The 15,445-nt window shown below is 42.3% G+C and overlaps 1 protein-coding gene across 1 annotated transcript in view; it reads right to left on the bottom strand.

Annotated features, from left to right (window-relative positions):
- Window positions 1-13,298, bottom strand: part of LOC136645400 (collagen alpha-1(XXVIII) chain-like) — a 63,156-nt gene extending 49,858 nt beyond the window's left edge. Inside the window, exons 1-9 of the mRNA XM_066621632.1 lie at window positions 13,142-13,298; window positions 9,030-9,598; window positions 4,804-4,824; window positions 3,189-3,248; window positions 2,597-2,650; window positions 2,219-2,263; window positions 908-934; window positions 657-701; window positions 237-281 (exon numbers count right to left, since the gene is read on the bottom strand). Coding sequence (XP_066477729.1) covers window positions 237-281; window positions 657-701; window positions 908-934; window positions 2,219-2,263; window positions 2,597-2,650; window positions 3,189-3,248; window positions 4,804-4,824; window positions 9,030-9,598; window positions 13,142-13,298 — 1,023 coding nt within the window. The remainder of the gene's footprint in view (window positions 1-236; window positions 282-656; window positions 702-907; window positions 935-2,218; window positions 2,264-2,596; window positions 2,651-3,188; window positions 3,249-4,803; window positions 4,825-9,029; window positions 9,599-13,141) is intronic.
- Window positions 13,299-15,445: the final 2,147 nt, after the last annotated feature.

Genomic DNA, 15,445 nt, shown 5'->3' with positions numbered 1-15,445 from the left:
ACATGGGAGTTATCTACATGTGGGAAAAACATAATAACATGATGTGAGATGTTCCATAATTTCCATGTTCTATCTCCATGATGTGTAAGATGTTCCTCACTGTGTTAAAATGTAGGTGAATGTGATGTACCATGTGTGATAGTCAACCTCTACTTGAGTAACACTGGATGGACAATTTATTTTGGTCTGAGCTAGAATGGTTTCAAAGCAAAGCACTTCAATTATTTCTTTGTTACCTGAAGACCTCGGATACCTCTTGGACCCCCTGGCCCTTCTGGGCCCTGAAACATAAATGAGAAAATTATACTTGAACCCATATAACATGTTAAATGTTTAATAATAGTCAACAACTTCCAGGAAAGCACATCAGACAAAAATGGTAACTGAACCACACACAGGAAAGTGATATAAAATAGGATACTTAAAATCAAATTTTTACAATTGTCCTCCATATATATTACTCCTGCATAGTTATCTCCACTTCAGCAAGGCTTCCCTTATTAATTATGTTCACATTATGATCATACTGCAATTGCAGACAGGATTGGGCCTAGCAGCAGGATGAAATACTGCATGCCATTCCTGATAGTTTGTAAAATCTTAACATTACAATTTTTTCCCCAGTAGTTAACCATAAGATTATTAACAGTACTTACTCTGTCACCTTTTATTCCCGGTGTTCCACATTCACCTCTTTCACCCTTAGATTTAAAAAATGTAACAATTCAGAAATAATTTTTCCACGTTTTTATTTATAAAAGTTCTCTTCAGTGTTCTGTCTTTCTCCCTCCTTCTTCACTTCCTCCCCCATTTTTGTTATATTCTTTTGCTGAAATGTATTCCAACTGCTACAATGCATATGGTACATCAATGTGTTGGACCAAGGTGAATAATAAAAAATCCATACCTTTTCTCCTTTGTATCCTGGCTTCCCCTTAAAGGAAAAAAGCAGAATAGTATTTATTAAGTTAGTACTGATATTATTTAGGAAAGAAACATAGGACCAGCAGAAGGCATCATTTAAAATTTGGACTTATTCTGAATTCTTGGGGTGAGTAACAGAAATGAAGTGGCTCCTGAGTGGCTCCATCAAGGCTGTTTTCCTTGGTTTAGTAGCCAAGGCTTCTCTGTCTTGGGAGGAAAAATAGCAGAGCTGGCACAAGGTTGGTGAAGAACCTGGGGCAAAGTCACATTGGTGGCTTAGCATATTGGTGGTGGGTGATGGGTGATGGCAGCAACAAGTGGTGGTTCCTGCCACATTTCCAGTAAGTGAATTGGGAGAATCTGTGGCAGGAGGAAGGGAAGTTGCAAATGGGAACAGAAGATAGAAAGAAAAGGATCCACTCCTGCTGTCAAATCTTTTGCATGGTAGCGCCTCTTCACAGCCAGTGGGAGCATCTACTTGAGGCTCTGCAATGACACATGTACCTCTGAGGGATGCTCTCATTTGTTGATGCTGGTGCAGGCACAGCAGCAGTGTGCGTTTTTTGTCCTTTTTCTTTTTTCTTTTTTGCCAAATTGCCCCACTGCTGCCACTGGTACTAGGGTGATTCAAGTGGTTGGTTTGGCCAAGTGGTGCACTGATAGGTTGCAAGTCCTAAGCCAGTTCCTGACCCCTGACACAACTTCTGAAAAAAAGCAGTGGTCTCTGCCTGGGCTTCACTAGCATCAAAATCCCAGGACTAGTTTTTTTCATGAAGAGTTGCTTTCCAAAGCAGATTTCAGAGGGAATGCTGTTTCCCTGCATGCATCATTAAAAATATCACTCCTGAACAAACTACAAAGGGACCATTATTTTGATTTCTGCTTCAGATATGAAAATATCGAAGATTGCAAAAATCTCCTGGTTATCATTACTAGCCTCTGCCCTGTCATTCCTAGAACAGGCCAATGTTGAACTTTACAGGGGAAGGTGACTTGTGTGATTTGGAAACCTGCCCATAATGGCTGCCTGATTTAGTATTGGTTGCAGGCATGATGTAGAATGCCGGAAGCTACTGATCCATATGGCATGGGTTTTATATGTGCCTTTAGTGACATGGAAGCAAACATGGCGGCAGCATCTTCCACAAGGGCCTTACATTTCTTGTTTTTAGTAATTGCGGGAAAATTGGCACAAACCGTATATACTGGGGTGTGTGCGTGTTTGTGTGTGTTTAAATAACGTTTGTATTTCAAAGCAAATGAATATAGAATAGATAAAAATTACAATTTTTACCTCTGTGCCATCTCTTCCTGGAATTCCATTTAGACCGGACTCCCCCTAGAAATGGGGCAAAATGTATTTCAGATACAATCAGATATGATAAGTTTTGCAGTGCCTAGGGAAGCGATCTGAAATCAAGAAAAGTTTTGCCTTTCGCTTCATTTTAGTTAGGATTGAATTCTGTTGTCTTAAAAACAAAAAGGGAAGATAGAACATCTAGCCCAGTCTGGTTTTATCTTCTAATTAAACATCAAACATTTTTTACAGTTTTAATTTAGGATGATTATCAGCTCTAAACTTTGCCATTTTATGCTTTTATTTCAAAATGCTCCCTTCTGTATACTAATTCAACTAATAGGCATTTGAATCAAATATCAAATGTCATGTTACCTTCACTCCTTTTGGACCAGGAGCTCCATCATCACCAGGACGGCCCTTTTTACCCTGAAAGCCGCAGAACAACAAAGAGCAGTTAAGGTATTTCATTATGTTCCAAAATTCCTTGGTTATCTGGTGAATAAGAAAGTTGCTTTCACAAGCACTATTTCCTATTCAATTCTTTCTTTTAAACCCAGCATGGATTTCTTCTGAAACAAGCAAGGCGAGAAGGACCTTATCTGGTCAGAAAACAGCAACAACAAAATTAAATTTCTTTGTTTTGGATGTTATGCTTAAAAAATAGTCCATGGTTTTTAGGGCCTATTTTATTTTTTCCCTTGTTTTGTGCAGCTGTAGCACATGTATAGTAAGTACTATGCATCCCTATGGGGATAGAGAAAGAGGAAAACATTGTAAAAGGCAGGATCAAAGGATCATGGGATGGTATAGTCAATGACTACTATAATGTAAAGTTAAAATGTACGAGATTATTCACAACAGCAGTAATAGTGTATTAAACGATTTTCCTGGCTGTAATCCCTGTTAACAACGAAAAATAATCATAAGAAGAAGGGAAATGAGAAAAAAAAAAACTACAACTTACAGCAGGGCCCGGAAGACCTCTTTCTCCTTTTTCACAGTTGCATATAGGTGGCTGGGGACACTTTGAACAAAAATAACCATGCAAATTAATCAACTTATTCTATCCAGAAGTATATACATCTCAAATTTTCTTATAATTTTATTCATGTAAATGTGAGTATGAAAGGTGTAATCCTGAAACAGCATTCTGTTGCTTAATAAGACTAACCATGCGATCCTATTAATGTCTACTTAGAAGTAAGCACCATTGCCGTTTAATGGGAATTACTCCCAGGTAAGGGTGTATAGGACTGCAGAATGCCCCAATCCTATCCCCTTCCCCCGCAGACATAGCTAGTGCTGTGCCGGTGGAGGCTGCTTTATAGCAGCAGGCCCACTAGTGGAAAGGCAGGAGTAGTGTTCTACACACTGGTGGACCTGTGGACACCTGCCGTAGGCCTGCACAGGGGTTGGAGGGACACAGGCAGGGGGTTAAATGAGGTGGGGTGGGTGGAATGGGGTAGAGGTAGACAGAAGAGGAAAGTGATGGGGTGGATCAGGCCTAGGAGGGGATGAGATGGGTGGTGGCGGCACATGCTGAATCCTGAACCTCTTCCCAGGCCTGATCCGTCTTCATGGAGCAATGCAGACTTGCGCCAGCGATTCAGCTGGTGAGGTACAATTTACCCCACAGTGGCTCCTGGGCCTTACAAAGGGTACAGATCCCCTGCAGGATGCAGCAAAAGCCATGTCAGTGCCGCTGCATCGCAGTGAGAGTTTTTTGTCTTGGGTTGCCCAACTCCATTTTTTCCTCAGTTAGCAAATGTTCCCACCACTTATTCCACATGGTCAAAACTAGTTTTTCCCATTTCATTCTTGCAGCCAACATTCTTGCTCAAATTCCAGCATTGTAACTTGCATGGAACCCCTTAATAATGATAGTCTACTCTCATGTTCCTGACTATAAGATAGAAATGTACAAATGTCTCAGTTTTGGACTTTTCCTGCATACAGGTGGTCCTGAAGGCACTACATTTATAACACATTTCAAATTTCCATATGGTGTGGATGTACCTTAACAACTGAGATACTCCCATGAGTTACAATCTATCTCCTGGAGGGTATACCATTGTAAAGCGGGGATCCACTATATTATTTCCTTCTTGATGCTTTAATGTCTGCCATTTAACAAGATAGTCACTTTTCTACTAATTTTCTATTAACAAAACAATAATAAACTTAACTACAGGTGAAGCCTGTTTATCCACGGATTTTATATCTGAAGATCTGGCTCAACGTGGGCTCTCTGACCCACATTCAGCCAGATGTGGCCCCACCTAAACCCTCTGAAGGCAACTAGAGTGTCTAAGGAGGGCTTTCTGAACCCTGCAGAGGCTGCACGTGTCCATCTGGAGGGTTTAAGCTACCTAAACCACAGATTTCGTTATCCACGGTTTTCAGTGTCTACGAGGGGTCCGAGAATGAATCCCTCATGGATACCGAGACCCAGTCTGTACGCTAACATAATTCATTCCTTGAGCTATTATTTCATGATCCATCACTTCAGTTTACAAGTTTGCAACAACATTTGCTTTAAAAGTAACCCAACTTTTTTTCTGTCCATACATCATACTTACCCCTTCTTCTGCCAGATCTTTCTGGGGAGACAATACAAATAAAATTAGAGCTTGTATAGGTTATAATGCATACTTTAAGGAGAAGAGAAAAAATAGTGCATTTTGCTTGAAGACACTAGTAATAAGGTCGCAAACCTGAAACTTGTAATGCCAGACCACTGCCATCATTTAAATGTGCTTCTAACAGGTACATAACAGAAGTTAACAGGAGTTTTCCCATCGATGTATCACATTGTGGGACAAGTTCCAGGTGTTTAGTTTACTGTCTGTTATGTGCAATGTTTCTGTCCAAAAGAAAATGGCAACTCTACCTTAGATTCATTGGTTCAAACAACTTACAGCTACTCAAGTAAGAGTCCAAACCTATACAACTTTCCAGCACCAAGGCAGCTGCAATGAAGCCCTGCAATGAAGCCTTTGAGAGGGCCTCCATGACTGCCCCACCACCACCACCACAGGAGGCAGCACATGACTGTAATCAGACGTCTTTCAGACAGTATAATGAAAACGTTCAGCACAGATTATGTGGCCTGAATCAAAATGAATCCAAGAGAAAAACACATCGCTTTATGCTTTTCTTCTAACAAGACACATGATTGGCAATCTTCAGTCTCGAAAGACTATGGTATAAGCCTACAGCACTTGGTATTCCTAGGCGGTCTCCCATCCAAATACTAACCAGGCCTGACCCTGCTTAGCTTCCAAGATCAGGCATGTGCAGGGTAACAGTAGCTTAAACAATGGTGAAACATTCACTTGCTACCTGTTTGCTTTCTCAAACAGGTCTCTGATTTGGTAGCCTCCTGAAAATGAACACGAATCCATATGCCTTTACACTGAGCTTTCCTTCCTGCCAAGTGCAGAGAGGGCTGAAGCAAAAGTGAGAAGTAGAAAATGTGCTCTCAAATGGACAACCTCATTATTGCATTCCTGCTGTAATGAACAAACTGCATTAAGAATAGTCAAGTGGCTTATAATGGAGGACAGTAGCATGTCTTAAACACAGAGAATTAATCAGCTTGTTATATAGTTCTGCATAGTATTACTGCAGGCTAGTCTTATGGTTGCCATTTTGAATTGCCCCCAAGTGGTGCCTGACTCAATGCGAGAAGCTGTCCATGGTCAGGGGTTCACGATGTGAACTGAGTGATTTTCTCTGCAAATGGTTTTTAGCAATGTGGCATGCAGATAATTTGAGCTGTTAAATAAGAACATAAGAACATAAGAACAGCCCCACTGGATCAGGCTTAGGCCCATCTAGTCCAGCTTCCTGTATCTCACAGCGGCCCACCAAATGCCCCAGGGAGCACACCAGATAACAAGAGACCTGCATCCGGGTGCCCTCCCTTGCATCTGGCATTCTGACATAACCCATTTCTAAAATCAGGAGGTTGCGCATACACATCATGGCTTGTACCCCATAATGGATTTTTCCTCCAGAAACTTGTCCAATCCCCTTTTAAAGGCATCTAGGCTAGACGCCAGCACCACATCCTGTGGCAAGGAGTTCCACAGACCGACCACACGCTGAGTAAAGAAATATTTTCTTTTGTCTGTCCTAACCCGCCCAACACTCAATTTTAGTGGATGTCCCAAATGCTTTTGGGAGGGGAGAGGAAAGGAACTGAAAGAAGAAAGGAGTAAGGGAGAGAGAAGTAACACAAGGTCATAGCAAAGAGTTAAAATGGTTGGCATTGGCAATGAAAATATAATTTCTCCCTTTCTGCCACTGACAAGATTTAAATTTCTACAAGTTTTTGTTCCCCCTCCTCCCAAGGAAATGCATGACTGAACATCAGATGAACGAAAATTTCTCTTAGGGCAGAAGGAGCTTTGGTGAATATCCCCAGTTCTCTGAAACCTATTTTTGTGATTGACAATTATGAAGGTCTTAAAATCATTTTGAGTTCATCTCCTTGGTTCCCTATGCCAGCTGTACATCTCGGTTTCAGGATGTCTCTAACTGGTCTCTGAAAATAATATATCTCTAATAATAACTCTTATTATTTCTTTACAGGGAGCATGGAGAAAATTGCAGAATGGATGTGGTGAGTGACTGAATGGATCACCCCATGATGGCGGCTGCTGCTAAGGGGACATCCTTCATGTAATACATAAAATTTTATTTACTTGTGTACATTTATTTTATTTATATCCCACTTTATCTCCCATGTGGGCGTTCAAAACTGCCACTGTTCTTGGTTGCTCTTTCATAACCATATGATTACAAGGATTTTGATTCTGATTCTGAACATGAACCAAGAAATTTAATTTTACTTTCTTCAGTAGAATGACAACAACAGATGTATACTATAGTCTTGTGTTACGAGAAAGCTCTCTGGGACCTGTGGCAAGCCCAGAGAATCCTGTCCTTCTGCCCTGCTGCAAGCAATCCAGCACTGACTGGGGGCGGGGGCGGGGGGGGAGGAACAGCTGGCAAGGGGATCCATGCAAAGACATCAGCCTCAGTATACTGTAGTGTTAATCAGGCTAGACAAGCCCCTGTTACCAAGACAACCAGGAGGCTGCATCCAGGTAAGCTCAAACAGAAAGGGGCAAACTGAGCATGCTCAAACAGAGCATACCAAGGGCTTTAAGGGCTCTGGCCAGGGATGAGACAAAGCAGCAGCTCTGGAGCTTGAGCCTTAGGGTTCCTGTTGGCTAACTTCTGCCTGTTGGATGGGCCAAAAACCCAGGAAAGCTGCTCCAAGGAGGAGGGCTCAGGTGCATGTAACCCCTCCCCTCCACCTAGGCTCCAATCCCTGTTGAGGCCAGCTGATTGTGATGGCTGTTTGCCTATCACTGATTGAGGACCCAATCCTATCCAACGTTTCAGCACTGGTGCAGCTGAGCCAATGGGTTACTCACAGGATTCTGCAGTGGGAGGGCAGTCAGGGAGGCCCCCTCAAGGCAAGGAAGCACTTGTTCCCTTACCTCAGGACTGCATTGTAGTTGCATTGGTGCTGGAATATTGGCTAGGATTGGGCCCTCAATCACCACAACTTATGGTCAAAGGACCCACAGGGGCCCCTCCGTTTGCAGCAGGGACATGCAAGTATCACAGATGCCAGATCAAATGTTTTACTGATGCAGCAAAACTATTGTTGAAAAATGCGTGTTGGGGCTGTGGCTCAGTGGCATCACACCCGCACTGCATGGAGGCAGCCCAAAGTTTAGTCCCTGTTGTCTCTGGTTGAAAAGAGCTGCCTAGCAGTTGTTATGCAAGGCCCTGAAATGAGATTTGAAGAACAAGCTGCTGCCAATCAGAGAAGGAAATATTGGGCAACATAGGTCTGACTCAGTATACGGCAGCTCAACATGTTCATAGAAGTTACAATCCCTCCATTGAACTATGTATGTGTATAACTTCATTGGTCAGCTCTTTTTTCCATTCTTCTATTCTTTGAATTTCGTACCCTTGCTGTAAACCTGCCCTGTGCGTCGCCATTTTTAGCTGCATCGATAACACTGAGAATAACAACAAAAAATAAGTATTATCTTACATTAGCTGTACAATTCTAGACATGTCTACTCAGAAGTAAGCCTCATTAAGTTCAATGAGACTTACACCCAGGGAAGTATGTACAACAGGGGTCTCCAAACCCTGGCCCGGGGGCCAGATGTGGCCCGTGGCAAGCCTCTATCCGGCCCGTGGCCAGCCTCTTGTCCCCTCAAAGCCTCTGACCCACTTGACCGAACATGATTGGAGCTGTGCTCTGGTGTTCTAAGGGCCAGAGAGATTGAATGAATGAGCCCATTCATTCATTTATTCACTCATCTAAGTTCCATCTCTAATTTATTTATATAAATTTTATATTTAAATTTTTTTCTGGCCCTCTACACTGTGCCAGATATTTGATGCGGCCCCCTGGCCAAAAAGTTTGGAGACCCCTGATGTATAAGATTGCAGCCTGACAGTGCAATCCTAGACATGTTTACTCAGACATAAGTTTCACTGTGTTCAATGAGGCTTATTGACAGCTAAGTGTGCATAGGTGCAGCCTAAATATTATATTTACAAATTATTATTATTATTACTCTAACAGATATGCATAGTAGTAATATATGTACTAGCCCATTTTTGTATAATAATTATTATACTGTTATATATATATATATAAATATACTATTCTATTACAGTAGAATAAGTATTTATAGTTATATAATATACCATAAATGCAGCATATGCTACGTATATATAACCCCCACTGAAATCTTTGCCCTACCATTTCTTTGAGAATTCTTTCCACAACTCCTTTCTCCTGCAGATTGAAGACAAACCTGGATGCAGGAACACTGGCCAGAAGCCGGAGCTTGGCAGCATTGGCCACCTCCTCAGCCACTCTGGTCATTCCCACTGTGAAGAACACGATACCTTGATGCTTAGCGTCAGCAGTAGCTGAAAAAATGTCTGGGTTTCTTGGGTGGTCCACTCCGTCCGTTAACAGAACAGCTACTTTCACACTACCGTGAGTCCCTTCAGTCATGTACAACTGAGTGAGGTTGGTGATGGCGTAAGTGGTGTAGGTGCCATGGCCTATGTATGTTATAGGAGCAATACGAGATTTGAAAGCATCCGGGCCCTTCCAGTCTCTGAAGCTCTGCTCAATGAGAACAGTGCTGCTGTACTGAATTAAGGCTGTCCTCCAGCTGAGGGTACGGCCAGAGCCGAGTTGCAGTCCTTTCATGCGCTCCACTATGTCCAAAACAAATCTTTTCTGCTGTTCATGATTGTAGTCTTTAGCACTTTCAGAACTGTCCAGAAGGAAAACCATTTCCAGGATGCAGTCCTCATCTAGAAAGAGTGCATTGTTGGATAAAGAACTGATTAGTAATACATACAGTGTTTTTCAACCAGTGGTACTTCACAGTGTGTCATGGTGTCCTACTGGCCACTCTCATGGTGACCATGTGGAAGAACTTCACCTGGCCTGACACCACTACCAATGGAGATGGCTGGGGCAGTGGAGCCCTGGTGGACAAGATGTGGATGTGCAGCTACCTTCAAAAGAGGCATGGTTTGGAGAGAGAGAGATCAGCTATCAAAGAAGACTCCCTTGCTACAGGGACAACTGTTGGCAAGCTGCTGACTCCTGTGCAGAACAGCCATCTCTAGTGCAGTAGTGGTATGTACCAGTGTGATAGTAGTATCCACAGTGTTGGTACTTAGTGCTTTATGAACATCTGTGTAAAACCCAGGCGCTGCAAAGTTTGGGAACCTCTGCTATAAAGGATGGGAAAAGTGCACTGGGCTAGGAATGTTCTGAAGATAAGGAAAGGCTACATCAAAGCTAGACAACCATGCAGGCATTAGTAATCTGAAAAATCTAATTGACCAAAAGCATTTAGCAAATAGCAAATAGCAAGTTTTTTAATTAATAAAAACCCCCATTAACATCGTTATGAGAATTTAAAAGACTCTGAGGAAGGAATGGCCCTATTCAATCCCCCACTTGTACCAACAGAACATGTGCTCCACCAGTGCAGAATGTCATAAATGTGCCACAAAGCACATTAGGGCAGCACATCAGTTAGGAGTGCCAGCGGAGAGTCCTGCATCCAGTAGTGTAACTAGAGGGGGGAAACAGTAAGTACTGCATGCATCATGTAAGCAGCTCCACCCACTCACCATTGGAGACATTCCAGGCAGCAAAGGCAATGTGCAGGAGACACCGTTTGGTTCACTGAGCATATGCATGTTGCCATCACTGCCCAGAATGGCTCTAACTGAGTGGGAGGGGCCTCTTACACAATCCTGTACAATCCAGCTTGTCCTCTTAGGTCATCAGAGAAGGCCTTTTTGCAAGTGCCGCCGCCTAGGGAGGTATGTGGGGCGGCGGCAAGAAATAGGGCCTTCTCAGTAGTGGCACCAACACTATGGAACTCCCTTCCCCTTGACTTAAGAATGGCTCCCTCTCTTGAGACTTTTTGGCGGGGCCTGAAGACCCTTCTGTTTAAACAAGCCTTCTGAGTTCTCGGCCTTTTTAACATCTTTTAATATTTTTTACAGGCCTGATTCTTTTATTATTTGCTGTTCTATGTTCTTTTTACCTGACTATTTTTTATCTGACTGCTGTTTTTATGATAAGTGTTAATATGTTTTTATTTGTTTTAAATTATGTTTTTAATCTGTTTTAACCTGTTGTAAGCCGCCTTGAGTCCCTTCGGGGAGAAAGGCGGGGTAAAAGTAAAGTTGTTGTTGTTGTTGTTGTTGTTGTTGTTGTTGTTGTTATTATTATTATTATTATTATTATTATTATTATTATTATTATTACACGGCACATTGTGGCATCTGCATACCTTATTATTTTGCCCCCCTTCTAGCTATGCTATTGCTTGTGCCATCCTGCTGGCATCAGTGCAAGGGAATGGCATGTGCTAGAGCAGGTAAGCCAGTATGGTAGGTAGAAAGGGGCAAGGGGAGGTGGAGAGGAATGTATTGGTGCAGGGAAACTTGGATAGGATTGTGCTGGAAGTTTCTTAGAGAAATATAATTTCTCACATAGGAGTCCTTAGTGTTTCCCTACCTAGGGGTCGCGACCCCCAGGGCAACCAGAAATACTGAATTTCCCTTTAAGAGGAGTGGTGACCGGTGGTGATGATGGGATGGCAGTGATGTTACTTCCAGGTTTGTACCGCCACCAAAGTAAAAAAAATGGGTCACCCAGCAGCGGTGGCAGCTGGAGATGCCGCAAAACCCAGGTTCTCACTGTCACTGCTGGGTAAGTCCAAAAAATCCCCCTTTTTTTACTTCAGCAGTGAAAGGAACCCAAAAGTGCTGTCACCGCCAAGTAGCCACCCCTTTGGACCCCGCAAGGACTTGGTGGTTCTTCAACCTTTGAGTAAAGGTTGTAATCCACTGCCCTAGATAGAAACAATCTGGGAAGGGGAAGGATTGTAATTGGAGGCCCAGATTATTTCCCTGTTTTACATGTTATATACTAATGGTAAAACAAACATAGAAGGTGGCAAAAGGATGAATCTAGCTTTGAGCAATACATTTTAGTAACATCATACATTGTGTGCATATTGTTTCTAAATCAGTTTTGACTTCCAAACTGACAACAAATAAAAATTCATTCTTCATATATATGCCACTAGATCAGCGGTTTCCAAACTCACCAGGAGTTTTGGAGCTGCAGTATGTCTTTGCGGGGAGTGGGGAATGCAGCAACACAATCCACAGGATCATACCACTGCCTGGGGTGGGAGGGGCACTTTTTACTCACCACCCCGGGGTGCGGGGAGTTCTGCGGAAGCCTTTGTGGGGCTCCCCAAGCCTTAGAAAATCTAAAAATAAAGATGGTGACCCACGCCCAGTTTTTTATTGCAAAACTGGAAGTGTTTCGTGATCTTTATTTTTAGATTTTCCAAGGCTTGGGGAGCCCTGCGGAAGCTTTCGTGGAACTCTCCACACCTTCGGGAGGCTGCTACTGGTGGTGAGTAAAACAAAGCCCCTGGCAGCCCTGGCAGCGGTGCAATCCTGGGGATCACATTGCTGTATTCCCCCCTCCATGCTCCTTAAAGGGGCAAAGACAGAGCTCCTCAGACTGGGGCATAACAATGGTTTGAGAGGTTTGAGAACCTCTGCAATAGATTAATAGAGAAGCAGCTTACGCTTTAGGAATTTTTGGGCCTTCAGGAAGCTATAAGTGATATGTGGATTATAGTCTCTGAAACTTTACATCAGGGTGAAGGATGTATGAATGAAAACATGTAACATCACTTTGTAGTCCTGGTCTTTTAAGGGGGAGTTTTCCAGGTACACTTAAAAGAAAGTACAAAGATTGTACTCAATTGTAAATAAATTCTGTGCACATCAGACAACTCATTGGCTCATGCAGAGAAGAGGTTATGTATTCTCATAGTCCTCAGGCATGTTTAGATGAAATACATACAAGTTTTCAGCAGAAGCTCCAATATCCCACAGGGTATTAGCAAGCAAGCTAGCTTTATTTGGATCCTGGCCAAGATCATAACAAGCACCTCCGACCTAGGCCATGGGCAAATTCAAACATAACCAAAGAGAAACCATCTTCAATTAAAGGGATACTATTTCAAGAAAATGGGTTGCATGGCAGATGCTTCAAGAGCATATCAATTGACTTGGATCTCTTCCAGTTCATTTTCAGCAAATCAAATTCATATAAAAATGGAGGGAAACAGCACAGTAATAAACCGTAATAGAATTATCTTTCCCATCCTTCTGATAGATGTGTGTTCAAACTTTAGCACAGCCCATATAATTCAAAACAGCAGCTCATCTCTTGAAAGTGAAAATAAATTCTAGAATCAGAAAGTACAGTTCCCAAGAGTCTGTTAAAAAGCAAATTATCACCTTGGTCACTTGAGCTGGGATATTTTTCCACTGCATTTGAGAGGAACTGTTTGGGCTTCTGTTTTCTTACTCCACTTCTTTTTTCTTCATTGATGTTTTGTGCGAAAAACACATGTTGGTCCAGCAGGAACAAAAGCCACCATAATCTGGAGAACATGCTATGACTTTGTCTTTCTAAATGACAGAAGGAACGGTGATTGCAAACAGCTACTTTTGTACTTGCAAAGACAATGAAACACAGTTTTCCTTTGTTACAAACTTAGCAAGTCATGCTGTATCCACAGCACAGTAATTCAGCATTCCTAAAGTAAAATACCTAATCAATTTATCGAGCACTGGTAAATTAAACCGTTGTCACTTGCATTGAGAGCATCACATACATTAATATTTTTATTAAATATTTTTTACTAAGATTAAATATTTATAATTTAATAATGTTCATTTGGCAGATTTATATCCTCTCCTTCCTACAAGAAGCTCAAGCACATTTATGGGGGGTTACATTTCCTTTTAACCTCAGTAGACTGCAAGCTTTCAAGGATATATTTTTTAACTCACATTTAAAGGCACTTTATTACTACACCTTATTAAACACTCTAGCACTTTATTAGAACACTCTAGCAGCACCATTCTATCCTGGTCTGGCCCGGAGCATGCAATGGTGCTGGCTCAGCCTCTGCTGCATGCTGTTGCGCTAGCCGGGGACCAGGCAGCAACCACCTTTTTACCTATTTTGATGCTACCTTGTCCCCAATGGGCCTACTCAGATCTACATTTACTTTTTGTCTACTGTAACTCTGAGTGGGTCCAAGGGCATGGTGAGGGTGAGCTGGGGTATAGCATACTGGTGCTACCACTGTTGTCAATGCCCCCTCCACCGACTGACCTGCTCTGGAGGAGGTTTCAGAGGTCATGGGTGTGCAGCTGAGACTGCCAGCCAATTGTGCTGGTGATCCTTGCCCACGTGCCATTGCAGCAGCTGCCTTGCCAGCAGCCCAGGCCTTGTGCTGATGGAATGTGAGTTCCATCAGTGCAAGGCCTAGATAGAATTGGGTCTTAAATGACACAAAATGTACGTAGAAGGAGGTCTACGTGCAGGCTGACAGGCAAGTGGGCAGAGCTATGAGGTTATTCTTTTTTGCCTCTCAAAAGTTATGGTTGCAGTACAGGTTTAAACTTGCATCACATCTTCAGCCAAGGATTCATTCATTGTCCAACTACATCTACAAATGAATGTCTACCAATATGTTTGATATAAGAGGAATGCATAACGTACAGAATTCCCCAAAACAGCCTAGCAGTGTTTGACAAATACACAATGAATGACAAATACCCGAATTCATTAAAATTCAATTAAAATCTTTAATAAAATTAAAATTCAATTAAAAATTAAAATCTGAATGCTAGATTTTCACTACAGGAAGGAGCTGTTCCTAAACACCAATAACATCCACAAAAGAAATAGAAACTGGTATTTTTGCCTTCAATCACAGTTTTACAGTTTCCCTTGCTGACTTTTTTGTGTACTTTGTGGTGTGCTGGTGATCCACTTGACAAGAGTTTCCTGGGGAGTTTTTGCACATTCGCATACTCTACATACACAGTGCCAGCGGAGCACAGATTAAGTGCCGGACACATCAGAAATGCTCACAGCAATAAATATCACTTGGCACACAGATCAACGTCATGTCTTTTGTGTCTCAGTTTCACAGCATCTGATCACTGGGTGAAAGGGATTACTAATAAAAGCCCAAAGAAATCCAGCTTGCCATTAAATGCTGATGTCTATAATAAGTAACTAAAGTTGCAATCCTATACACACTTTCCTGGAGGTAAGTTCCACTGAATACAATGGAACTTACTTCTGAGTAGACAAGCATAGGATTGTGCTGTTAATTCTTGTATGACTCACACTCAACAGCAGAAGGAAGAAAGGATGCTTACCTATCTCTTGAATGCAATGCAGGGAGAATTGCTGTGTCTTAGAGAAGGGACTTCTGCCTGATGTTGCTGCCTTGACTATTACCGGCTCATATCCCTGAACTGTAGCAGTGAAGAGGGGAGGGACTGGGAGGGGGAGAAGCACAAGAAGAAGAAAGTGGGACAAAGAAAATGGACCACTCCCCCAATCAACTAAGCCCACCCAAAGCTCCATCCACAGTGACTCAAATTCACTACCAAGCATATTTATTCATTCTTCTTCACAGATGTTGGGGCTCTGTAAATGTGTAGCAATATTCCAAAGACTCTTCCCTCATGGTCATAACAAATTTGTTGAAAAATTTCTTCTTGGGGGGAAAAATT

This window comes from Tiliqua scincoides, chromosome 1 (genome assembly GCF_035046505.1).
Source record: "Tiliqua scincoides isolate rTilSci1 chromosome 1, rTilSci1.hap2, whole genome shotgun sequence".
NCBI classification, from domain to species: Eukaryota; Metazoa; Chordata; class Lepidosauria; order Squamata; family Scincidae; genus Tiliqua; species Tiliqua scincoides.
Note: the sequence above shows the minus strand (reverse complement) of the source record. Positions and strands in the feature narration are given on the sequence as shown.